Here is a 25,917-nt window from a genome sequence, read left to right as displayed (position 1 = left end):
AAGAATTCCAAGATAATAAGCCTATCCCATAATCGCCTCTTACGACATCCATGGTAAATGAGATGGAGTGGTCCTATTCTTTTTTATATTGGCGCCGGGAACCACGCGGCATAATGATTAAGTTAAATGCAAAAAATGCAGCTCTCTCGTATTTCTAAAACATATGTATGATTAGACATACACCACGGACTAATATGAGACATTTAACTCTAACTGCATTGTTACCATTCTTATAGCAAAAACATTCATTCAAGACTAGTAAGAAATAAAAGATTTCCACACATATTTGTTGATGAAGCGTTTACAACATGTTCTGGTGTTCAAGTTGACCCTTAGACCTGAACGTTGGCAAAACGCCAGCTTCACAAACAAACACACAAATATGTAGACTAAACTCCATTGACTCAAATTTGGATAGACCGCACCGACCGTTTCATTATACATCTTACGTTTGTTCCGGTTGAAGCCTCAAAAAAAAACAGCGTGACCATGATACAGGTTGGGGAGATTAAATTACGGAAAGCGACTTCGATCTGTCTATCCTTAAGGACTGTGTAAAAATGGGGAACTTAACTCGTTCCTTAGTTAAGGGCGTAATTAAGGGATACGTGCCTTAACACGTATCCCTTAACTCGCCTTTTACGATATTCATAGACATGTACACGGCAGGTTTTTCAAGTTTATACATTTCTGTCTGTATAGAAATAATGCATATCATTCCTAACACATTCGCGTCAGTTGATTTTAGTTATTGTTTTAGTAGTCTTTATTGCAGGAACATAATTTGATCACAACAAAAATGATAAAAATAAAATATGGCCAAGGCTGAATTAAGTAAAGGTACCGTAAAATGATATTTTAAATTTTCCTTTACAGCCAACACAGAATAAGCCAACAAATTAACGGTCAACATCAACACATGCACTGAAACAATATGTGGTTAGAAAGCGGTAGTATCTATCGATATACATGTCTACGGCAAACTCTCTGGCAAACACCAAAGGGATCTTCCACTTCGAGCGATGGTAAAAATGCATATATTTACTATGAGAATTTAGAAAACAACATTCTGATTATGTATTTCAACCGAAGTAGGATTTTTTATATTTATATCTACAGTGTGATTTTAAATTAAATTAAATATCTACGTATCTCTTAATCTGGATCTCGTATGAAGCCATTCTATTGCTAAATGCTCTTAAGGTAAGAGAAAGATCGTAGGATATCAACACATTCAGGTAACTAGATGTGTAACCATGATCTAAATTGTTTTAGTACACCTGCCTCCAGAGTACGGCACGCGCGACGCCAAGTTGTAGTGGTCAGACGGGAGTCGCTGCGTGCACAAACCTGACTTACCCAATCATGTAATCAATATAATTTTAATGAAAAACATCTCCTATATATATCCTCTCAGAATGACGATTTAACATCAAATGTGTATAAATATGAAAGACAACAAAGGATGACTTATGTATAATTTTATAATAATTTGCATGCTATAATTAATGGCTGACCAGGAGGAAATATGTTTTGTTTTTACAACTTTTAAACCCTAGTCAAAAGCAAATAAATATTCTATTCTATTCTATTCTAACTGATATATTGTTTAACGAACAACAGAGTTCACTAATGGATTCCACTTAAATTTGGCATTCAGAAGTAGTGGATTTTGAGAAGGCATCAGCTTAAAGAGTGATTCAGTAAATTGAAAAGTTAGTATAAAACAGACCAAGAACTAAATAATCGTAAGCCATATAACTGATGGCTCTGCCTGCCTTGTTAGGGACAAAGACGTCATTATATGTATGTAAGACCTAAGTACAATGAAACCACATCAATTAAGGTGAATAGTAAGAAATGACGTCACTGACCTCGTTTCTGCCGGCGATCGGTGTCGCTACTCTGACGCACCTGCTTCGGTTTGCTTCGCGGCGTTGTTTTCTTTGCCGCTTCTATTTCTTTTGCATGCGTCTGTGATCCCCAAGTGCCGGACCGAGCCCTCTCTTGCCCGGCATCTTTTGAAATGGCAACACTCTCTTCTTTCACAGTCTCTTGCGCTGCTGCTGAGCCTGCGGCTTTAGTTGGTAACTGAAAATTTTATATGAAATATTTTGAAAAACAACTTTTACAACACACCAATTTATGAATGTCAATTTATAAAAGTAAATATGTTTAAAATTATTTGTGATCAGCTCGACAAAAGGACGGTACTAACTGTATATATATTTAAAGTTAAGTTTATTTTTTCACAACAGAAGAACTTTATTCGATTAGATGGCAAATTACACAATCAACAGTAAAAAAAACAAGTTAACATTTAAATTGCTAATAGCTCCATGTGCAATATTTAGATGAGAATCATCAGAAATGAATCGTAACTTACATTCTTTTCATCGGATCGCTTGACCCAAATGTCCTCTGAAACTGCAGATCCGCTATCTCCATCATCTACTTTAGATCGAATTTCTATTAAACTGCTATCAAAATAGTTTTTGTCCCGATGGAGATTCTGTGCTTGAAATATTGATCGAACACTCGGTCTTTGTTCTTCAGCACCCTTGGTACCAAAATGCACAGTGTGTGCATTATGCGGTTGTGAACGCAAGGCTTTCTCTACTGGCGCTGCTGGTGTCACTATAGGACTTTTTGGCGGGGGAGGCTCTGTGGTAGTCACAAGAAACTTATGGCGGGCTCCCATCACAGTTCTTTTCGCAGCCTCCTGACCTTCAACGGTTTCAGAATCAACAGCTGTCTTTGATTCATCAGGCTCATCATCACCAGATTCATTTTGTTCGTCCGTGATATCATTGGAATTATCATCCTTGCTTAAAGCCCGTGAACTGTTATTAGCATCTACTTCAGCGCAGGCTTCCAAAGTTACCGTGGATGGCGAAGGATCGACTTCCTTTCTCTCATCTTCCTCGTCTTCTTCTCTACACTGAGATAAACGCCGTCGCTCCGGAAATGGGAATGGTGGGTTTAGTGTACCGGTGTTCCGACTTGAAAGATTATTGCAATGATTCATAAAATAATGTTGGAAGAAACTATCTGTCTCCGGCGTATCGTCATTGTCCCCTTGTATGATATCTTTGAGGGCGGCTAATGATGTAATCGTATTATAATTAATAGCATTGACCAAGTCTTCACTATCCGTTGAGCTTGCGGAACCGCTTCCTTCCTCATCTGCTAACTTACTCATTTTTTGGCAAACCTCTTCTAATGTGATGTCGGTATTTGTGATGTCACTTTTTTTCGTCGTCTCATTTTTACATCCGCTCTTCTTGACATTAACATTCGAATCTGTATTTGCTTCGTTATCCATTGAACGGCATGTGCCCTTATTGGATTTGCCAAAACTAATTTAACTTTTACCGTGGCAAAAATAAGGCACTATATTACTATACAGTTATATTGTCACATAAAGTCACATGATATATTTTTATTTAATTCGTGGATTAAGTAATATCGTTGCAGGTTTCTTTGCTCTCGTCACCGAACACATGCCATAGCAATGTTCTTTGGTCGTAAACTATTTCCAGCGAGCATTTTACGAATCTGGAATTCATTTCAACTTTATGGTCACGTTATCCTTCGCTAAGTAGCTACACAATCTCGTCTACTTAAACTATATTTGAACAATGATAAAGTTACTATAAAAAATATTTAAGCTTCGCATAAACAACATGATATTACTACCCAGTATCAAACAATTACGAGTATCAATATGAACCTCTCGTCAAAACAAACTTTGAAACATTCTTTTAATAAAGTTCCCTAGTCCGTACAATAAATGGGTATAGTAAAATAGACTATTAAAAACCTGTCACATGACAAATCAAGAGGCACGTTGGATGACGATGACGACGCATCAATATATTAACGATCTGATCAGTGGTATGAAGGATATTATTGATGTCACTTTACACAACAAAATGTTTTAAATAATATTGACAAGAGTACTTGGAGAGAGCACCTTGTTTAAAAGAAATTGACGATAATGAGATATCTTATTACTCGAAAGTTAGTTCGTAATCAAACGCATTATTTAGGAGTAAATGTTAGAGGTAAACGTTCCTGAAAATAAAGCAGATTTTCCTTCCTCTTCCGCATTATTAATTAAAATGTTGTAAATAATAACATAGATATTATTGCAATAATGATTAAGCATATAGTATTTCACCTTCGACAAATTATCGTCTTTAAGTGTAAATAAATAAGTTAGTTTTTGCTTTGAAGTCTTGACAATGTGCAGCATCTTACTTAGGAGAGGATTTTAGACAAACGACAACCTTTCAGCAACTACTTCTCTTAGAAAAACTTATTCAATTAATCTTGTTATCTCAAAAATCATCAAAAGCGGATTTCGAACTAGTCCAAAACGACTCAATTCCTCACAGACGGAATTAAAAGTTAAAGATCAAAGCCTTGATATGAATCTAGGGTGCCATTAGGGCATGACATAAGAGTTATATCTCCTGAACATTGACATATGAACTGTACTTAGTAGCAGAGTGAAGTGCATATCAATCATCATTGATGCAGTTCTAGGTCCAGATGATATTAATGAATGCAAATACAACGGTACAAGGTCAGTTATAAACGGCGGTTACACTAGTGTCTGCGTCAATGCAATTTGTTGAGACGCGAAATTGCATATCGATCCTGTAGCAGGGGAATGGGGAATGACGAGACGTAGGCTGCGTTCGTTTTGGAGGGGTCGCTGTAGCCAGACACCCCTCTGGGCTTAGCACAGTACAGTATACCTATGTCGATGCACCTATGAATTAATCCGACGCAAATGAAACTCCATTGGTTATTGAATTTATACAAAGAGACGAGCCAGACAGGACGGGGGGGCTTTATTTTATGAGAGTGATGGATTTTGATTGTTTCTATGGGACTGCATTCCGGTTTACGTCAATAGAGAATTCACCATAGGTTTATAAATCTCTCTGATAGTATTGATGGTTTTAGTGTAAACCAGTTACATTTTGAATGTATTTCCGATTAGACTTTTCGAAAATTCCCGTGAGGAATTATGTCATCATCCTACCTCCTTTACAGGACTATTTTAAAATTTATTATATCCTCACATTAAAACGAAGCCGAAGGTAAAAAATTGTCAAATCACATGGCAAATGTCATCTTACCACAGAATCAAACAGCTCAACCACCCTATTCAAGACTGTTGGCTCTGTCTACCCCGCAAGGGATATAGACGTGATTATATGTATGTACAGATTGAAATCACCAAACGTGTATTATATGAAATTAAACTCTAGTCATAGAAATCTAGTACCCTGCTGATCGTTATCAGCCCACACTCTCCACGCCTTAAAATTAAATCATACCGCTACAGTATGTAATTTAAATCCACATATATGGTCCCATTTATATAAATAAAACTGCAAAAGCAGATAAAATCAGCGGCATTAATATCTAGGGCGCAGGCACCACAAAACGACTGACACTGTCACAGCCTGCAACATGTTGAATCCAAACTAATTTTATAAATGCGAAAGTAAGTTTATTATTAATTTAATATATGTTTGTTTGTTACCTCTTTCTGGGCTTACATACTTGGGATTCTTTTTTAGGCGATGGGCTAGCAACCTGTCACTATTTGAATCTCAATTCTATCTTAAAGCCAAATAGCTGAACGAGGCCTATCAGTCTTTACAAGACTGTTGGCTCTGTCTACCCCGCAAGACGTGATTATATGTATGTATGTTGTTACCTCTTCGCGGGTTATGTAGTGAATTTATCTTTTTGAAAAATCACGTATATATGATTAGGAGTATGAAGAAGCTCATAGGGTACCTTTCATCCTTGTAAAAACTATAGTTCCCGTGGAATTTGCGAAAAACGTTTAGTGTTTTCTTTTGTGGATGCCGCTTAATTCGTCGCTTTTTGTAAATAGGTGGCGATAAATTGGTCGCTATTTGTAGATGGCGCCAAATTCACGCGAACGAATCTGCGTGCAAAAGCTAGTATAATTATATGCTGCTAATTATACAGCCATTTAAATGTGCGGTCAGCTGCTTTGAACATTAAACTTGTTTGCAAATGGTCATAATATGTATGTTTAGTAATTTTTCAAATCTTTACTTTTATATGCGTGTAAAACGTAAGGTAACAAAACCAGATGGATTTGGATGGAGATATACCTATATATTTACTTTAAAAAACACCTCAATGAAAAGAACTAACAAAAAAATATATTCCGGTTGACTGGAAGAGATCCCTTCATGGGATAAGTCCGCCATTGCAAGTGATTTGTTTCTTTTATAACTATGTACTATTTTCTTGTTACTAGGTATGTAAATTTCTATGCAATAAAGATTTAGTCAATTTCTAGAAGTAATGAGAAAATCACAAACACTTATATAGTTTCAAAGCTATAACATAATCTATAATTATTGGAGGTTTTGATAGAGAGTTCGTGAGATTTATATTCTGAACTAATATTATCAATTAACCTAGGCCCGTCGTTACGTCGTTATCAGATAAGTGTTACTTTATTGATAAGAAAATATAGGGCATAAAAAGCCATTAGGGCATCTAAACATTTAAATCGCAAATCGTAACGATGTTAAGGGAAAGTTTAATATCTATACTAATATTAAAAATGTGAAAGTGTGTGTATTTCTTTGTCCATCTTTCACGTAAAAACCACCGAACCGATCTCCATGAAATCTTGCATACATATAGTGTGGAGTACGGAGAAGATCAAAGGGTACTTTTTACGCAAGCGGAGCGGCGAGAGGAAGCTAGTTTTTACTAAGTATATTATTTACTATATGCGAGAAAAGATAAATCATTCAGCAGCTTCACTTAAATGATGGAATTGACATTTAAATTGTGGCAGAATGCTAGCCCATCGCCTTAAAAAGAATCCCAAATTTACAATCCTGTCCCTTATAGAGCCTTTACATACATACATACATATGGTCACGTCTATATCCCTTCACGGGCTAGAGCCAACAGTCTTGAAAAGACTGATAGGCCACATTAAGCTATTTGGCTTAATGATGGAATTGATATTCAAATAATGCTAAATTCCAAGTTTGTAAGCTTTTACCTTAGTCGCCTTTTACGACATCCATGGGAAAGAGATGGAGTGGTCCAATTCTTTTTTGTATTGGTGCCGGGTACTACACGGAGCCTTTTAATTAAAAAAATTACATGCTGTATTTAATTTGATGTGTAATTATATCAACATATTATATTCATACAATATTTATTTCCGTTATCGTATGATAAATATGAGAAATGTAACAAACAAGCAAATAAATAAACAGACTTACTATCACTACATTTATTAAATAATGATAGTAGGAAAATAATGGGATTTAAGGGGTAATACACACAAAGACGTGATAAAATTCTATCATCAAGTCAAAAAGCTGAACGTAACGCTTTTCAAGATTGTTGGCTCTGTCTACCCCGCAAGGGATATAGACGTGATTATATGAATGAATGAATGTATTAAATATTCGACTCACAAAGTTCTTTCAAAAGACATTTTTGTGTGTAAAAACATCTCCTTTGATGATAAAATGTTCAGTCCGACACAGCCATTTCTACTCAGCGTGATGTGAAAAGCCGTGTGGTTCCCAGCAATTTAGAATAGAACCACTCCTTTTTGTTTAGGAATGTCGTATAAGACGACTAAGGGACAGGCTTATACATTTTCAGTATTTTCAAGATTGTAGTCTACCCCACAAGGGATATAGACGTAATTATATGTATGTTAAAGTTGTATGATAAAGTTAACATTTTTTTTGCGTTAACGTGCAACTATATGCACATATACTGACAATTCTTCACTGATAATTCACAAATAAAATAATATGATAACTTTTAAACTTTAGCTTTATAAGCGTCAAAAATAAGGTCATACAGGTCTATCTAGGAGCCAAATAAAAACAAAGGATGTGCCAGATGCTATAATAATGTACCTATATAAAATATTTGATATCTTCCCGTGATGGTAAAAGTTGATCAAGTGATAATACATTGTATAACCCGTGCATCTATTCCTTATCTAGGGTTGGTTGTGGTGTTCCTTACGCGCATATTAGATATCGGAATATATGTAGCTGCTGCTTATCTGCTGCTTTTTCTTCTTAAGTACTTACATAAATTATATATATATTTACTGAATATTTATACAGAGATAATAAATAATAATATACATTGCCTAAGTTCATAAAAATCTAGTCTACCTGGATAATGATTTTTTTTTCTGTACCTTTTGTTTGCCCCATGTTTAAAATGTTATTACTGTGACTGCATCTTAGTTTAAGCATATTTGTTAATTATTTTCTCATGTAAGTGGATTTATTGTAATCTTTTTATGAGAATAAATTCTTTAAACCTAAACCTTTAAATTACGGAAGTCAGAGATGTAAAAACAAGTAACCTCATCAAATCGCTTAGGATGGGATTGGATTAGCGGAACCCGGGCCCTGCAGCTCTCTCTGAATACGAAGACGAAGAAGATCAATTAACAGTTTCATATTATTGTCATAAGTCTTATCTTAACGCATACAAGAATTTGTAAATTCCGACATCATAAACGAGCTATGCCAAAACACATCACTAAAAATAGTTTGGTTGTCTTTAAATATAGTTCTTTACGGCATAACGTAAATAAACTTAACACTTTACATAGATACAAATGGTCACGTCTATATCCCATGCGGGGAAGACAGAGCCAACAGTCTTGAAAAGACTGAATGGCCACGTTCAGCTTTTTGGCTTAATGATAGAATTGAGATTCAAATAGTGACAGGTTGCTAGCCCATCGCCTAACAAAGAATCCCAAGTTTGTAAGCCTATCCCTTAGTCGGTTTTTACGACATCAATGAGAACCACCTTTTTGTGTTGTAGACGGTTAAAGATAGATCATAGTTATACAGGATGCTTCTCCTCATCGCAACAACCTATCTCTACTTTTCTTACTCAATGCAAAAACCTAGTTATTACTTATAGCGTGACAAAAATGTCAGTTCCGTGACTTGGGTTCAAGAACTTTAATCCAATGTCACATAAAATCAATTTTCATCAAATATTCATAGGTACCTACGTAAAAGCGATATTAATGGTCAAAAACTAACAAGGACAATTTGTAAAGTAGTTACGTGACTGTTGCTACTTAAAAGAATTAAGAATATAGAAGATAGAGTAACAGGAGTAGAAAAGAGAAATTCGGTCATCATATTATCAATCGTTTTTGATAATCAAATATATTATTTTCTTTTACATATCACTAAAGTCTCAACATAATCGTAATCATTTGAAGACGATCTTAAAGATACAACGTCAGCGCTACAGCCAAAGCTACTTTAAAAAAACCTTAATTAAACGAAAAAAGAGTAAAAAGGACCTTTATAGACAACGAACCCCATAACTCCCGCTTGCTAATCAGTTACTTTAACCACTCCGCCGCCCACGTACACAGCACAGTACACAAGACATAATAATAACCGCATTGGAAATTAAACTGTTGACACTGATTAAACATTTCGTCCCGAGTGCGTAGCGTAGCAAAGTCGAAGAATTATATTTATGAGGTTGATAGGTACATACCAACGTAATGGTCGGTCAGGGCTAATAAAATACAAGTTGCCTCTTTTTCTTGTCATATCGTAACTATTTCGGCCTGATTGCATTCTAATATTAGCTTCAACATTAATATGAACCTACATAATACATCACGCCTCTATTCCGAAGGGGTAGGCAGAAACTACAAAATCTCACTTGCCACGAACCCGCCATACTTATTTCGCTTCATTCAGGTTCAACTCTCTCTTTTTGAAATCTTGCTGGTTCTAAATAACCTTTCATCAGGACGAGACCAAGATCAAAGTACGTTCGTCTAGGCTATCCTTTTCCAATATCTCCAACCAATGTAGTCGAGGTATTCTACTCGTGTGGAATACCTAGACTAAATTGGTCCATTCACACTGTCCTTACTTAGTCAAACTGCTTTCATTCGTCTGTACTACATAACCAAAACCATTCAAGCTTAGATGTTTTACATGATGTGAAAAGAGTGGTAAAGATTGGACGGAAAGTCTGCCTAACCAGAAACACCAAGACATCAAGCCCCTTTTGGTTTTGGTCCAGTCTTGCGTCGAGGGTAGCAGAGTTCAGTCAGGCAACAGTCGCTATGTAAAAAAACTTGTAACTATGTCAATTCACCTCGCAAAGTTTGTGGATCCTGAGCAGAAGGTAGAAGAAATATTTATGTTCATGGCGTCATGTTGTGTAAGATTAAGATGCGTGCCTAATAGTATTAAAACTAAAGACACTGATGCTGATCGTGACTATGATGTGCCAAGAGAGAAGTCAGAAAGCGAACCTCTAGTTCCGAAGCATGATAGCGGAGGGTACAATTGGGAACACTGAATGATGACAGGGAGAGGGGTAGTGAACCCGGGCTCTGAAGAAAAGGATAGAACTCGACTGATCATGATGATGACTAAAAAATTGGTGCCCAAACAGTCTCCGACAAACATTTCAGTTTAAATCAATTAATGTCAAGTCAGCAGTGAGTCACCGAATTCGTCAGAACTGTATCTCACTTCATAGATAATTATTATAATAGATTAAATTCATAGATTGTTTGATAAAATGATAAAATAATTTTATGCTAAAATTATACCACAGTATTAAAATATTTCGCGATTACAAGACTTCTTTTAGCTCAACTTTAAAGGGAACACCTTCGCAAATGAAGCCAGCAAGTTATCCAAAAATCCAATTCATTAGGTACATCGCTAGCAAAACCACGTTACAACAGAATGCAAAACTAACAGGGCTCGAGAGATATGGATAGTATGAACGATGATGTCACGAAGCACCTAGATAGCCGCTGCCCACTGGCCAAATTAGGGCGCATTCACATTGGCACGGAGTTAGAGGTATTCCTATAAGAGCTACCATTTTGAAGAGCACTTAGGCCAATCCTTGCAACGCACCATTTAGTTGCGCGAAATCCTCCAAAGTTGATGCATATAGTTAATAAATCGAAATAAAGAATGTACACTACTACTACACACGTCAGGTTCAAAGATCTCATCGGTACTGAGACAAAGTAAAAGGAATATTTGCGCTGTAATGGTAATGTTTGCATATGTAATAATTCCCATTCCTGAGAAAGGAGATAGGTATATGAAATATATTAAAGAAATAGAGCACAACATTTTTTTGTGAAAAATATAAGTCATTCCCACACATGAGTCATTACACGAATCAGCAGAGAAAATAAAATCAATTGAATATTGGTCCGATGAAGAAAGTCTCTTTGGCACTGTAAACAGCCCCTTACAGTTAGTTGTTCAACGCGGATCCGCTTGTAAACGCACTCTCATATCGCTCACGCGATCAACGGCTCGGCGCGGCACGCAATTGAATTTATCTATTAGTTGCCTAGTGTAATGTGTAACTAAACTATGTACTTGCTTACGTATCTTTTGACTAATGCAAATAGGAGATTCAGGCAACCATTAGGCGATGGCATGGCTAAAGAGATTTTTTCATTCGAATTCAGATGGTCTAAATTCTTCTTCGTCCTGCCGTAAATCCCTGTTACATCCTCACCTCTCTGGACAAGAGCCTAGGGTAAGCCAGGTTTTTACTCCCATCTGTAAAGTGCCGGTAGCCATACTTGTTAATTATAATTATCAAAATCGAAATATATTAAAAAGCTAAAATTATCTATTTGTATGCTGAAAACAAAATTGTTTCACATCAAAATTGCTCAACTAATTTGGATATTTTAGCATAGCTACGAGAAGTATGGATTAGACCTTGGAAATTGGTACAATACCTTTGTTTCGAACTTGTGAAGTCCACCCACGCCGAGGCAGGTGCGAGTAACGTGCCGGCTTTTATTTTTTATTCAATTAGTAGATCTTAACCATTTTTTATTTACGTATGGCAAAGGCAGTCGTTTATCGTAAAGTATGTCTCTGCCAAGTCATTTTATATATCATTCTATGCTTTAAGACCCATTATATATATTTTGTACTGGATTGTGTCATTAACATGTCTTTAGTGGACCATACCCTATACTTCAATTAAAAAATGTAACAATTAAATTTGCAGTTAGGAATAAATATAATACTATGATGAGAGTATTCATTCATATTTTGGGCCCTTACTGTTATACGGCCATGAAGCATTGCCAGTGCTAGATTGGCACAAACAGGAGCTGCATGTAACGGATATGAAAAATATTTCACTAAATTTGAGGAGTTTTGAAGAGAGATCACATGAGAAACGCATTCGAGGCCACGTCCATGTCTGTTACTATAGCAAACAAAATGTAGCCTATGTTAAGATATGATAAGGTAATAAATAAATAAAATCCATTTATTTCAGGCTACTGATAGGCCCATAAGAAAATACAACCAACAAGAGAAAATACAAAATACAAAATTACGGATAATAATAGTAATTATGGATACCAACTGTCACTTGACTCGTGGGATACCTTAAACGGATAATGGTTAACGTAAAACACCAGAAAAAAAAAGTTAAGTCTGGAGTACCCTTAACTGACAGGGCTGCATGAAGAGAGAGAATGAATGTGTGAAAGATATATGAAGTCTCTGCCTACCGCTCCAGGATATGTGATACACACACACACACATATCAGTTCATCAGTGTAACTTTAGCAACAGTCACTGATACTTGGCTTCTTTGGGATTTAAACCCAGTACCCCCTATTTTATGACTCTGTTACATCGGCTATCTTGCCAGCTAGGGTTGAATTATTTCACTTTGGTCATCTGGGGTGAATTTTAGGTGAATGATACTACCATGAATATTGAAATACAAAATTGTTTTCATATTAGAAGGTGACAAAACATTGTTTTTTTTCACAATTGTCTGTTCCCGGTAATAACAATAGACAAAACAGTTGCAATGAAATTATGAAAAATAAAGCATTTTTGCTGAAGAAAGTTTCTAATTATGATCGAGTAGGCAATGTGTTAACAATAATGTTATCTTTAGGTTATTCTAGCCTTACTTGGTGACATGATAACAGTAATGTTACATACACTCATCACATCTTAATCCCTTACAGGATAGGCAGAGCCATTAGTCAAAAGACTCACAGTGTATGTATTGCTTTATGATGGTCATTGCTGACAACGGTTACTCTGTGCAAAACCACTTACCTCATCAAAAACTACAGACCATACAAAAAAGAACAATTTTTTTTAGTGGACCCCAAGCTCTGCTGTGGTAGCTACTGCGAAAGATGAACTTTCAGATAAAAATCACGTATATATGATAAAACAGGTACACCAAAAACTAGCCAAAACCTAGATTTTCTTATTGGTAAATGTGAGCAGCTCAAGAACATTCATAAAAACACCTGTTGACTTCTAAGCGATTCGAAACCAACAGGTCGGCAAACGTATGAGATGTTCAAATAAAATAAATACTGAAAGAAGGTAGATACATGATTAATTATAATTTAAATCACGGTCGTAAGTACCCTATCAATGGTCATCGCATCAGTTGCGTGTCAATGTTGACTTTATATCATGCGTATTTAAAATAATGCGAAACGTAATATTATTAAAATAGCTTTAGTGAATAAATTACTCTGCGTTGAAAGTAACATAATTACGAGATTAGCGAAGAAGACGTGACCAAATAAATTATTGAACAAACCGTAACAGTAAACACATCAAAATTAAATGATGATATTGTCACAATTAATCCGTATCCATCACACTCATCTTCACAAAATTGTTTCACAATAAACTAATGTCCAAATGATGTCCAAACAATTTTATATAACACGATTTTTAACAACTCTGTAATAAAATTGTCCAAATACACTTCACTTCAATCCGACTCAATTGACAATTTGTTGACAATTAGCTCATGGCGGAAAGCAATAGTGATGCAACAAAATCTATCGATAAGATCTTTATATTTTTTTATCGACTGTGACGATGTCGTTCGCCGCGAACTATACCTAGCGACAATTTTAATTTTTTTCATAATAAGTTTAGTATTTCTGAAGATTGGCCCTTACTAACATACAAAGTTAAAAACTTAACCTCTTCATAATTGGCGTAAAACTACCATCAACTCTGGGTGAAAATACAATTTTTTATATGTATGTATGTTTTTAAAACGATATCTTCGATTTATTGGACTGATTTTGATGAAATTAAAATTCTGTGTAGGATCTGTCAATTTTTTTTTTAGTTTATCAAAATTTTAATTAATTATTGAGATATTCGCAATTTAAAGAAAAATAAAAGTATTCGCGTAATTTAAGTTCGCGTTAACACTTTACAGGACAGTACGGTTATAGCAGTGTGCTAAAAACTTAGAAGGTTGACAGCCCGGGCACCGCAGTCGTTTTAAAAGATAGCGTAAAGAGCGCTACGGTGGTGGGCACCGTGCTACGTTCATACTATCATTGTAAAGAACAAGATTTACTGTCTATCTACAAGTTGTTCAAACATTGTTACTGTCAAATCTAAGAACTAAAATACATACATATTTACATCGTGTAGAACCACAAAAAAGTAGTTGATATAGTGACACCACGGCAATAGCCGTTTAGTTCGCCTAGAACATTCTTTGAAACATCAAGTCAGTGTCGCAAAAATTTGTGACAGAAAACGTAAGTATTTTACTCATTCTTATAAGATTCATATGTACATATGTTGTTATAAAATATAGTATCGATACTAATGCCATTACACAAATCTCGAACTTACTTTGGGGCTAGCTCAATTTGTGTGATTTGCTCAAGTTCACTTTTTGTCATAGATGAATAAAGACGAAGAGAATAATCAAAAAACTGTTGGAGGATGTGTCGACCCCGGAACATACCGACGATGATAGTTTATTTGATACATCAGAAAATACTGAAACAGACCCTTTTGAGGCTAACTAACCGTCTTGTTGGTTTAAGTTTCTTTTTATAATAACAGTCCAGTTGTATCCGTACAGCGGGTATGCCCGTAGCTACAGACGTATATTGATATTTTAGTAGTCATTTTAATAAGTACTGCTATAGACGTGGTGATTTTTTGTATGAAAAACCGGAGTGTCACCCTGTGTAATTTGAGTTCAGTATTCTGTCCTGTAAAGGGTTAACCCACTAGAACCTATAATTGTATATCAAACAATTTAAAATATGTAATTAGAAAAGAGTTTTCAGTTATAGTTTTTTTTAGATTTGTCACATCTCTAAAAGTAATTAGTGTTGCCATTTGTTGAACTTAAATAATACTCCATATAAAAGTTAATTAAGAGAAAATTTTCCATGGGTATATATTAAAAAAACACATGAGAAAAAAACGCACATATCATTAAATGGCTTAGTTTTTGACATATAGAAAAAAATGTATTCTTTATGAAAATTTTAGTACTCGGGCCGGGAATATCAATCTCGCATTTCATCTTAATGGTTCAGGTTCAACAATGAAAAAGTTTAGAACCTAACTTATGTACTTTGATTTTGGGAATATTAGGATTAGTGATACATCGGTGAGTTTTACCAAATTACTCCGATTTGTATGTACTCCGATTTTATGTGTAATAACACATACAAATGACCCTTGCAGTTACTTATGTGAAAAATAAAACAAAAAATTGATTTTTAGTGGATATAATTAAAACATTTATGAACATATAAGGTCATTTTTTTTCATGATCAAATCATGTTTTAAACAATCCCACAAACTGGCGTAGGAAACCGACGCTCATTTCTATATCAATAAAAAAAAATTACGCTAGTGCTGAGCTGACCTTTCAGGCAAAGGCTGAATTTTTCAAAAGTCAATAATAATTCGGATTCAAACAATAGTTTGATTTTAATGAGTATTTACAATATTACATAAAAATTACGATAATAATTTAACCATATGACTTTTGATTTAGATATTCAACGTTAGTTCTATCTACAAAATGAAATCGGTTTGTTAATGTATTTACCTAAAGTATTGTAGTTAACGATACCGAATAAAATTATCTATACCACCAGTAAATGATATTTTTATAGTTAATGGCCAGCAACAGAAAATATTAAAGTTTACATTAATGCGGTTCAAATATGATAGTACTAAGAAGTAGAGTAATATAACATCATAAACTAGGTACTATATAATTTTGTTTTTTTTTTAACTACCTACATATTTTTCTATTAAGACTTAAGAATTAACGTTATAAACCGTTACGTTATTAACCATCAAAAATGGTGGTATATCTCTCGTCTATGTGTGCCCAGTTGCACCCTCCACCGCTATACTTCCGTTCAAAGGTTCGCCTTCTGACCGAAAACAGGAAGCAGCCTCCTTTTAACCCTGATGTTGCCATATATACTCGTGTGTATTTTCACTGTTACCTGATTCCTCGTAAGATCACATTTTTTAATATAGACATGTTTTATACCCATCGTTATTTACAATACGACGTTCATATTAATAATGAAATTCGTAATAACAGTTGTGAAATGATACATAAACTCTAAAATACAAGAAAATAAAAGCCACTTCACATACCGTACTAACTCATCATACCACAAAAAACAATAGTACATCTTCCTCTTATTTGTTGTATTTGCCTTAAATGTTTGTACAATCGTCTTTAGACCTAATCCAAATGGTGAACTCTTCTATCGATCAAATTTAGTTACTTCGTCTCTCTACACAATATTATATGTGAATAAAGGCCACAATAACAGAGCTTTATTAAAAGAACTATCCCACCACCACTCATGTCTTTAAATTTTCTATTTAACGAATTTTTTTGGAAAAAATTTGCTTTCATTGACAACGCACGTTATCTGTTTCTTTAGTCCCTACAAAATCGCTTATATCTGTCTAAGCTTTATATAATACTTTATAAGAACTGTCAAAAGAGCATAATACAATTTTGACATACAACATGGTCGCTTAAAGTCGGCCATTTTATGCGCATAAAGGTTTGTTAAGATTTTGTAAGGAACAGTTCTTATTCTTTTTGGTATTTTTTTTTTCATTTTTCTTTTTCTCTATATATTATATAACTTTTCTTGATTTACGAAGTCGGAATTTTAGCGAGAGATGTATGTATGCTTGTGTAGCGCAGGTTTTGGTTGGCCCTGAAAAAAAAAACGAAAGTTGGCATGTCATTATCTACGAATCAAACCTTATTATCCTATTCATAAATTCGAAAGTTCTAGTCTCATCGCACAATCACACAGAAATCGTTGAATCGCTTCAGAGACTAGAATTTGGAAAAGCTATCTTTTATCAAATAGGAATGTACATAGCTTATTAAATTTTCAAACTTTTATCTTAATATACAAAAAAGAAAACGCTGAATGAGTGCTTGACTGACACATCACCGCTGAATCTAAAGATTTGAACTTATGTGGTCTAGACATGCATTAAGGAAGGATTTTACGAAATTCCCACGGGAACGAAAATTATGTGGATGTCTCGCCGTAAGCGAGCATACTCTAGTCCTATAATGTACGAGTATAATAACGTAGACTTAAAAAAAATATGTTTTACTATGTAGACACCGGCGCACACGCCACAACTACAGTCGTACCTTCGACTACGAGTCCACTTCACTCACCTATTACGTCTTCGCATCCAGTAGTAACACAACCGGTAAGCAGCGTAGACCATCAGCAACACTATTGAGCACATCATCGATATGATTGTTACCACGTCGTCCATTTCGAAGAACTGAAAACAAACATATAATACTTGTATAATATGTTTTAACAAGCAGGGACTTATGTCCCACCATTCGTTACTTCATTAATGCAAATCGTCGCACGCGCATGTTGAATTATTATATTTTATACATGTTCTTGCTGTAATTCCAAAGGGATATTGGAATAATATCACAGATGGAACATTTTTCTTTTCTGTCGGAACGATGAGCAAATTTATCGAGTTAATAAATTGACCTAAGAAATGACTTAATCTTTATCGGTCTTTTTTATGGTTTTCTGCTCAAAGATTCAAGAATTTGTCTTTCAAAACAGATAAGACATTTCTATAAAATCTACAGTAAACACAGCATTTTTACCTTATTTTTACTTGATATTCAGTACAGTTTCATATTACATTATTCCAGTTAAACCATCATACACTGGAACAATTTACATTTTGTACAGACCAGGATATTATAAACAGAATCATCAAAGGTCATATAAGTAGGTATCTTGACTCATCTTGTTAACTAAAAACTTTCCACTTTATGCAGAGTTTAATAACACTTTGTTTCATCCTATGCCTGTTTAATCTTTAGTCAATTGCCTACAAGAAATTTAATGCCAGAATGTTCAATGCATCAGTTATTACATACATAAATTACTGAATCATTAATGACATATGTTACTCAAACAATATACACAGTCTCTCTCAATAATCTCTGTGGCGACATCTCTAGGCCACACGTCACAACATCCAATCATCACGAATAAATTTACCCGCACAACCAATAGCAGCGAAGAATCTAAATCGCGATTACAAAGATTTCGTGGATTGGTGCATAAATACAACCTCCGACTCAATTCGGAGCCGTGGTTCCCCAGGCTTAACACCTAGCCTGGCGGTAGATCTTTCCTTTGGTCAAGCCGAATCATCACTCCCGCTAAATCTCCATAACTTTCTATTGGAAGCGGCAGTAAACTTAGTTTTAAGTAATTTATTTGACGTCAACCAATGTTGTGAAACCAAAAGATTTGACAATTATTAAGCGATATGAAGTACATAAAACATACATATGGTCACATCTATATCCCTTGTGGGGTAGACAGAACCTTGAAAATTATTGATTTGGCTTAATGATTTTGAATTTGAATTTAAACCAGCTTGAAAATAGTAACATAAATATTAAAGCTTAAAAATTAGTTTTCACCTGAATTCCTTTAGAGCATTCCCTGTTCCAGTCGACTTTGATCAAGTTCTCGTACAACTTCACGAAGCGTTCCAATGGACATAGCTTGCCACATTTTGGTATGTTCAACACGATGGGTTCCACGATTTCTGTGGAGTTCCTGTATGATATCCTTATCATAGGTGTCGAGATCGTATCTGGAATAAAAGCATAGGTAAAGTGTTATCTGACACTTTATATGAGAGATATTATGAGATCTAACGGTAAGATTAGACTGTTCTAGTTTACTAGGTTTTTATGTCAAACTGAATTCTGTTTGGATTCTCATCGTTGAATAGACCATTTATCGAGGAAGGCTTTAAGCTATTAACATCACGCTGCAACTATTAGGAGCGAAGAAATAATGGAAAATGTGACAAAAAAACGGGGAAAATTATTCATCCTTCAATGAGGGCTTCAATGATCCCCAAAATAACTATTCCACGCGGACGGAGTCGCGGGCACAGCTAGTTATAATATATATATATATATATATATATATATATATATATATATATATATATATATATATAGGTAGGTACCTCAATAGAATTTCCGATAAATGTGAATATGGGTGAGGCTGCATGCAGAAACTAGTGGTAAAATGCAATCATGCCACGCTTACCATTATCGTACAATAGTTCTAAGAACACCGTTGACGTGTACACGGGCGGTACTCCGTCGTATAGTCCGAGAGAATGAAGCACGTTCGCTACAGTCAAATCGTGCCCGCTGAATATGGCCAAGTTCACTTCTGTTTTGTTCCTCTTGTACCTATCGAATGCTAACTTGTTCGACATCTGAGTGGTAATGTGCTGGAGTAGAGGACCGACCTTCAGCCGGGCAAGCGCAGGTGTAGCCGTGTCGGTTGTGAAACTGGAAGATAAAAATTACAATATTAAAATTGGTATTTTCTGCATCTAACTACATATATGTAAGTATAGAAAATATAAAAGCCTACCCCTCGGGGAACATACATACATACATATAGTCACGTCTATTTCCCTTACGGGGTAGACAGAGCCAATAGTCCCGAAAAGACTGAATGGCCTCCTCCGGGAAAGAGGTGTGCTTTTATGTATGTATGTATGTATAGGACCACTCCTTGGAATCTTGGGATTCTTATTTTAGGCAAAGGGCTAGCAACCTGTCACTGTTTGAAAAATCTCAATTCTATCGTTAAGCCAAACAGCAAGTGTGGCCTATCAGTCTTTTCAAGACTACTACTGGCCCTGTCAACCCCGCAAGGGATATAGACGTAGCTAAATGTATGTATTTACCAAACAAACAAACCTGTAACCAGATGGCTCCACTAGTTTATCAGGATATACTTCCTTGGTCCAATTAGGAAGCGTAAAATTGTACAAACTTTCTATGAACAATATGTTGTAGATATCATTTATGTCATTATAATCTGTCACTTTTTCACCAGTATACGCAGTTAAGTAGCTGAAAAGGAAGACGCATATTATTTTTAAGTGATTAAAAAAAAATCTTGTTGAATTTTTAACAACATCAGCCGCCTGGCGTTTTCTACCTAGTTCCATACTCTCTAGAGGGTTCTTTTTTTAAACCGCCTTCAAAGTTAGGTTGGTTCTGTACCTGTATTTATGTTTGTCCGTGATTATGTCGCGTTTAGCTAAACCGATTTTGATACGGTTTTCAAAAAATATTGTTACGCTTATAAAAAGGTATTATAATTTTAATCGACTTCCAAAGTTCAAAGTTTAAGAAAAAGGAACCTGTCTTCTTTCGATCGAAGTTCAATCCTAACCAGCCAAATGTGGCCTTTCAATCGTATTAAGGTTATTGTACTGTGTACATATAAAAATACTAGCAGTGCCCGCGGCTTCATCCGCGTGGAATAGTTATTTTGGGCATCATTGAAGCCCTAAAGGAGGAATAATTTCCCCCGTTTTTTTTTTTCACATTTTCCATTATTTCTTCGCTCCTAAAAGTTGCAGCGTGATGATAAATATCCTAAAGCCTTCAAGTTCAATTCGAACCAGTAGATCCTGAGATTAGCGCGTCAAACAAACAAACAAACTCTTCGGCTTTATAATATTAGTATAGATATATAATCACGTCTATATCCCTTACGGGGTATAGACACACACACCCGACAGGCTTGAAGAGACTGATAAGACACGTTTTACTATTTGGCTTAATGGTATAATTGAGATTCAAATAGTGACAGATTGCTAGCCCATCGCCTAAAAGAATCCCAAGTTTATAAGCCTATTTATCCAGTCGCCTTTTACAACATCCATGGGATAGCTATGGATTGGTCCTATTCTTTTTTCTATTGGTGCTGGGCAACCACACGGCTGGCATCACTATTGGCTGCGTCTACCCCGTAAAGGCTAGAGACGTGATATGTGTAAATCTATTCAACATACTTCATAAGATTTTGGTATTTACTGAGTCGGTTTTTATACTCTGCGGAATGCAGAAACTGTTCCTTTTCTTTGGTATATTTGGGGCACCGTTTCTTCATGGCCAACAATTTGTCCTCTTTCTCCGGCTCGGTGTGAACAGGGATGGGTTGCCACATCAAGTCACGGTCCCAGACTGACTGCCCTGTAGGCGGGTACATACCTGGAACAATTTTATATGGAAATCATCATTATTCTTCTAAAGATACTGTCTTTATTTGAATCCCAATAACATCATTATTAAATACGCTTTTGCTCAACATATTTGTAATGTATGTTTCTACTACATATTATGTATTTTTATATTGGCAATAAATATAATTTGTATTGTATTGTATTGTATCGTTAAGCCATTCACAGCTGAACATGGCATTTCTGTCTTTTGAAAACTGCAGTCTACCCCGTAGGGCACATTCAGCTGTTTGGTTTAATGATAGAATTGAGATTCAAATAGTAACAGGTTGCCAGCCCATTGCCTAAACGAAGCATCCCAACTTTGTATGCATATCCCTTAGTCGCCTTTTACGATATCCACGGCAACGAGATGGAGTGGTCCTGTTCCCCTATCTAGTATCTTCCTAAATTGCAAGAATTTAATAAAGAATGAAATATAATAAGGGCAGTACCTAATTAAATTAAACAGCCTGATAAAAGTACCAGCTAATACCCTTATCATTTTATTATCAGTTGTTTATGTTTAGTTAACGTATACAAAACATTCCTTGTACATATGCCACTGACTGGTAAACAAGTATATGTTGTATTGCAAGCTTAGTGAACAACATCTATACTACGGCTGCTACTACTACAGCTGTACGTGGCCTATTAGTCTTTACAAGACTGTTGGCTCTGTCTACCCCGCAAGGGATATAGACGTGATTATATGTATGTATGTATGTATGTATGTATCTATACTAATATTATAAAGCTGAAGAGTTTGTTTGTTTGCTTGTTTGAACGCGCTAATCTCAGGTACTACTGATTCGAATTGAATTATTTTTTTTGCGTTGAAAAGACCTTTTATCGAGGTAGGCTATATAACATCACACTGCAACAATTAGGAGCGAAAAAATAATGGAAAATGTGAAAAAAATGGGGAAAATTATTCATTCTTGAGGGCTTCAATGATGCCATTCAAAACAACTATTCCACGCGGACGATGTCGCGGACACAGCTAGTAAATAATAAAGCAGTCTGAGCTGAGATTTTGCCAAAAATTTTATATAAGACTATATTTTGATACACGTCTTTTAGGTGAAGGCCTAGCAACCCGTCCTTGTCTCAATTTCATCATTAAGCCATACAGCTGAATGTAACCGTTCAATCTTTCTTCGCCCACCCTTCGATGAATAAAGACATGATTATATGTATATATATACATATATGTGTATTAAATTTAAGAAAATAATACATACATATAATCGCTTTTATCTCTTGCGGGGTAGACAGAGCCAACAGTCTTGTATGATTGATAGGTCACATTCAGCTGTTTGGCTTAACCAAACAGTTGAATGTTAATTTGAAATTCAAATAGTGACAGGTTGCTAGCCCATAGCCTAAAAGAATCCCAAGTTTGCAAAGTATAACATACATATTGAAATCAGTAACTCATTATGGAATTGTTTTTATAGTTTGATAAAAATAAATTATATAATATAGCTGTGTCTGTTAGTACATGCTAATCTCCATAACTACTGGACAGATTCTGCTGAACTGAAGTCATTGTTATTCACCATAATTACGTATGCTTTTTACCATGTTTATTTATGTATAATTTGAGTAAGACTTTCCATGATTATTTATTTTCATTCAACACTTTAGTAGTATTAGGTACATCAGTACCTAACAAAGAAATGGATTATTGTGTAGTGGTTATTTTTTTTTAATAAACATTGGCAAATATATGTTAATAAGTCCTATGCTGCTTCTGGAATATAAATTAAATATAAACTGGAAAATTAAACATACCTGCTAGATTAGCTTGAGCGGACATAAGTGTGCGGTCTACATCGGTAGATCTTACATATATCTCTGAAGGTTCAAATTCACTGGACAACAAATGCTGCGAACATAAAACATTACTTGCAATGTTTTCAATAAGTGCTGTTTGGATCCCGCACAAATATAAAAAAGTATAGGATCACTACATCTCTTTTCCATGGATGTCATAATAGACGCGACTTAACAGGATAGGATGGAGGATAGGCTTATAAACTTGGGATTGTTCATTTAAGCAATGAGCTAGCAACTTGTCAATAGTTGAATCTCAATTATATAATTAAGCCAAATAGCTGAATGTGGCCTATTAGTCTTTTTAAGACTTGGCTCTGGCTATCTCGCAAGGATTAATGATGTGACTATATGTATGATATGTAGGTTTTCAATATGGAGAAGGAATACATATACATTGCACACTGGACAATCTTCTTCCTCCTGGTGTTAGTTCTGGTTACATCCCCACTTCTCTCCAGAGGAACCAGGGTTCCCCTTGATGACTTCTGGAGTGGGTGAGTCAGGTTTTTACACAAAGCAACTCTTAACTAACAACATAAACACAACTCAAGAATGGATTTGAAACAGATGTTTGAACCACACACACTTTATTCAGATACTTTAAATGTGACACTCATAGCACCTTATGGCAGAGAATTTATATCCTTCATCATGAAATAATTAAAGCTGGGTGATTTGCAGCAGTTAAGAGTAGGATTACTCAACCACTTTCTTTGGATGATCTTAGGGGCTAATAAGTTACTTTAATATCAGATGTAATAAACTTCTTGTTAATTAAACTATAAAATTAAATCATGTTATACTTCAGGAACATAATCGTGAAGTGTGAGAATATGAGACACAGGTAATATTTTTACTCCTCTTCTACCTGGCATTAATCGAGAAGGATTTAGAGGATTGTTGTGAAAAGGCGCGCCTCGGGCAAGAGACCGATCTATGATCTTGGATCCATTTCATTTGTAAAGTGCCACACAACAACAGCACGAACTATTAATTCCATAGAAATGTACTTACCGAATAACGTTTGCGAAGCCACTGACCCAAAGCAAAGTGCTGCCTTTTGCCGATGTTTGTAAGCTCGCCTAGTTTTACCGGCCATAAGGACACGTTTTTATATGGATCCGTAGGATAAAAGGCAACAGGTGTCCGGTCACCATGCCTATATATAACAGCTGCATAATGCACGTTACTGTCTCCATTGCATAAGGATAGAATTACAGCTAACAACGCTAATATTAACATTTTCAACGATTATCCAACTATGCGCATGCTAAAGTATTTAAAATTAGACTGCCCAGCCCACAACACTTTTAGGAATTTTTGCGGAAAATAAAATGATCGGATTAAGGATCGCAGAAAGGAAATTAATATTATTTATTGAAGAAAATTCACAACAAAACTCTATTGTTCAAATCCAAGCGAAACCACCAAACCACAAAAACCTGACTGACACAGCAAGCACAGATGGATCGGTAGCGGTGTCAATGTAGCCAACTCGAAATTTTAAAAATACAAATAATCTAGAGGTACCTGTGCTGTCAGTGACTGAACATTATCTTTTTAAGAAGTTTTAGGTAGGTATATACTGAAGGAAATAGATTACACCTTTAAAAACACGTACTGGCAGTAACGTAATACCTATTAACAGTGTGTTCTTTTTTGATATTTTGAATTGTAGAGAAAATAATTTTTCACGAATGCGAATTGCAAACGGATACGCATTACGCTTAACACGTTTTGTATTATTATAGTAAATAATCAGCGTACATGTTGTTATTTAGTAGTATTGAAGTACATTTTTTTTATTGAAATGTCACAGATTATATATGTGCTATATTTGAATATCGACAGAAACACTGAAATGTCACTGTCAAGATTCAGCATGACATTAGTTACAAATGCTTTACGCATGAACATCAGTCTTTACACAACTTAAAAAAAAAGAGATTAATGTTGTTGTTCTAAAGACAAACATGTACATATCACGCCTCTTATCTTAGGTAGGGATGCTATTATTTCCACTTTTGATGATCCCTGCATTTAGTTCTTAAGTAGATATATACATATCACGTCCTTGTGGGGTAGATAGAGCCAACAGTCTTGAACAAATTTAAAAGGCCACGTTCATCTGTTTGGTTTAATGATAGAATTGAGATTCAAATTAGTGACAGGTTGCTAGCCCATCTTAAGTAGGTAGGTACCTGAGTATCTATAATAAAGTCCATTAATATAACTGACAACGGAAAATTTAAGCGCTTGGAATGATTAGACTGTGTTGCATTTATTTGTATTGCAAATTAAATTTAGCACTAAGTCGGTCAAATTAAAGTTTAAATATCTGAATACCTGCTGATAGTTGTGATTCCTGCCTACTTGTCATTATGTTTTAATGGTAGCGTAATATATTTATTAATACACTAGCACTAGCTGTTATCATATTCCAATGTCGAATGCTACATTACTGCAAAATTTCATTAAATCATCTATTCAGTAGTTTTTGGGTGAAATAGTAACAAACACACGGACAGACATCTAC

The 25,917-nt window shown here is 35.2% G+C and overlaps 2 protein-coding genes across 3 annotated transcripts in view; both read right to left on the bottom strand.

Moving 5' to 3' along the window:
* The window catches only part of LOC106130566 (uncharacterized), a 95,372-nt gene extending 81,475 nt beyond the window's left edge, over positions 1 to 13,897 (bottom strand). Inside the window, exons 1-3 of one of the 2 annotated variants that reach the window (XM_060953711.1) lie at positions 13,658 to 13,897; positions 2,387 to 3,558; positions 1,875 to 2,091 (exon numbers count right to left, since the gene is read on the bottom strand). In XM_060953711.1, the coding sequence (XP_060809694.1) occupies positions 1,875 to 2,091; positions 2,387 to 3,325 (1,156 nt within the window). In that variant the 5' untranslated portion in view covers positions 3,326 to 3,558; positions 13,658 to 13,897. The remainder of the gene's footprint in view (positions 1 to 1,874; positions 2,092 to 2,386; positions 3,559 to 13,657) is intronic. The other variant, XM_060953710.1, reaches the window with a different exon arrangement.
* A 1,751-nt stretch (positions 13,898 to 15,648) lies between these two features.
* On the bottom strand, positions 15,649 to 24,832 carry LOC106130603 (prostatic acid phosphatase). The gene is made up of 8 exons (XM_013329492.2): positions 24,396 to 24,832; positions 23,337 to 23,430; positions 21,333 to 21,531; positions 20,227 to 20,382; positions 19,559 to 19,809; positions 18,916 to 19,091; positions 17,620 to 17,732; positions 15,649 to 17,137 (listed from the first exon to the last, which is right to left on the bottom strand). The coding sequence occupies exons 1-8, from the start codon at positions 24,621 to 24,623 to the stop codon at positions 17,074 to 17,076; spliced, it is 1,281 nt and encodes a 426-aa protein (XP_013184946.2). The 5' UTR covers positions 24,624 to 24,832; the 3' UTR covers positions 15,649 to 17,073.
* Positions 24,833 to 25,917: the final 1,085 nt, after the last annotated feature.

This window comes from Amyelois transitella, chromosome Z (genome assembly GCF_032362555.1).
Source record: "Amyelois transitella isolate CPQ chromosome Z, ilAmyTran1.1, whole genome shotgun sequence".
Lineage (NCBI taxonomy): Eukaryota > Metazoa > Arthropoda > Insecta > Lepidoptera > Pyralidae > Amyelois > Amyelois transitella.
Note: the sequence above shows the minus strand (reverse complement) of the source record. Positions and strands in the feature narration are given on the sequence as shown.

Excerpts from the sequence above, each read along its gene's own strand:
- LOC106130603 (XM_013329492.2), bottom strand. The coding sequence starts at position 24,623 with ATGTTAATATTAGCGTTGTTAGCTGTAATTCTATCCTTATGCAATGGA. Across the intron at positions 23,431-24,395 it reads GGCTTCGCAAACGTTATTCG|CATTTGTTGTCCAGTGAATT; the intron begins GTAAGTACATTT and ends TTATGTTCGCAG. Across the intron at positions 20,383-21,332 it reads AAATACCAAAATCTTATGAA|CTACTTAACTGCGTATACTG; the intron begins GTATGTTGAATA and ends CTTCCTTTTCAG.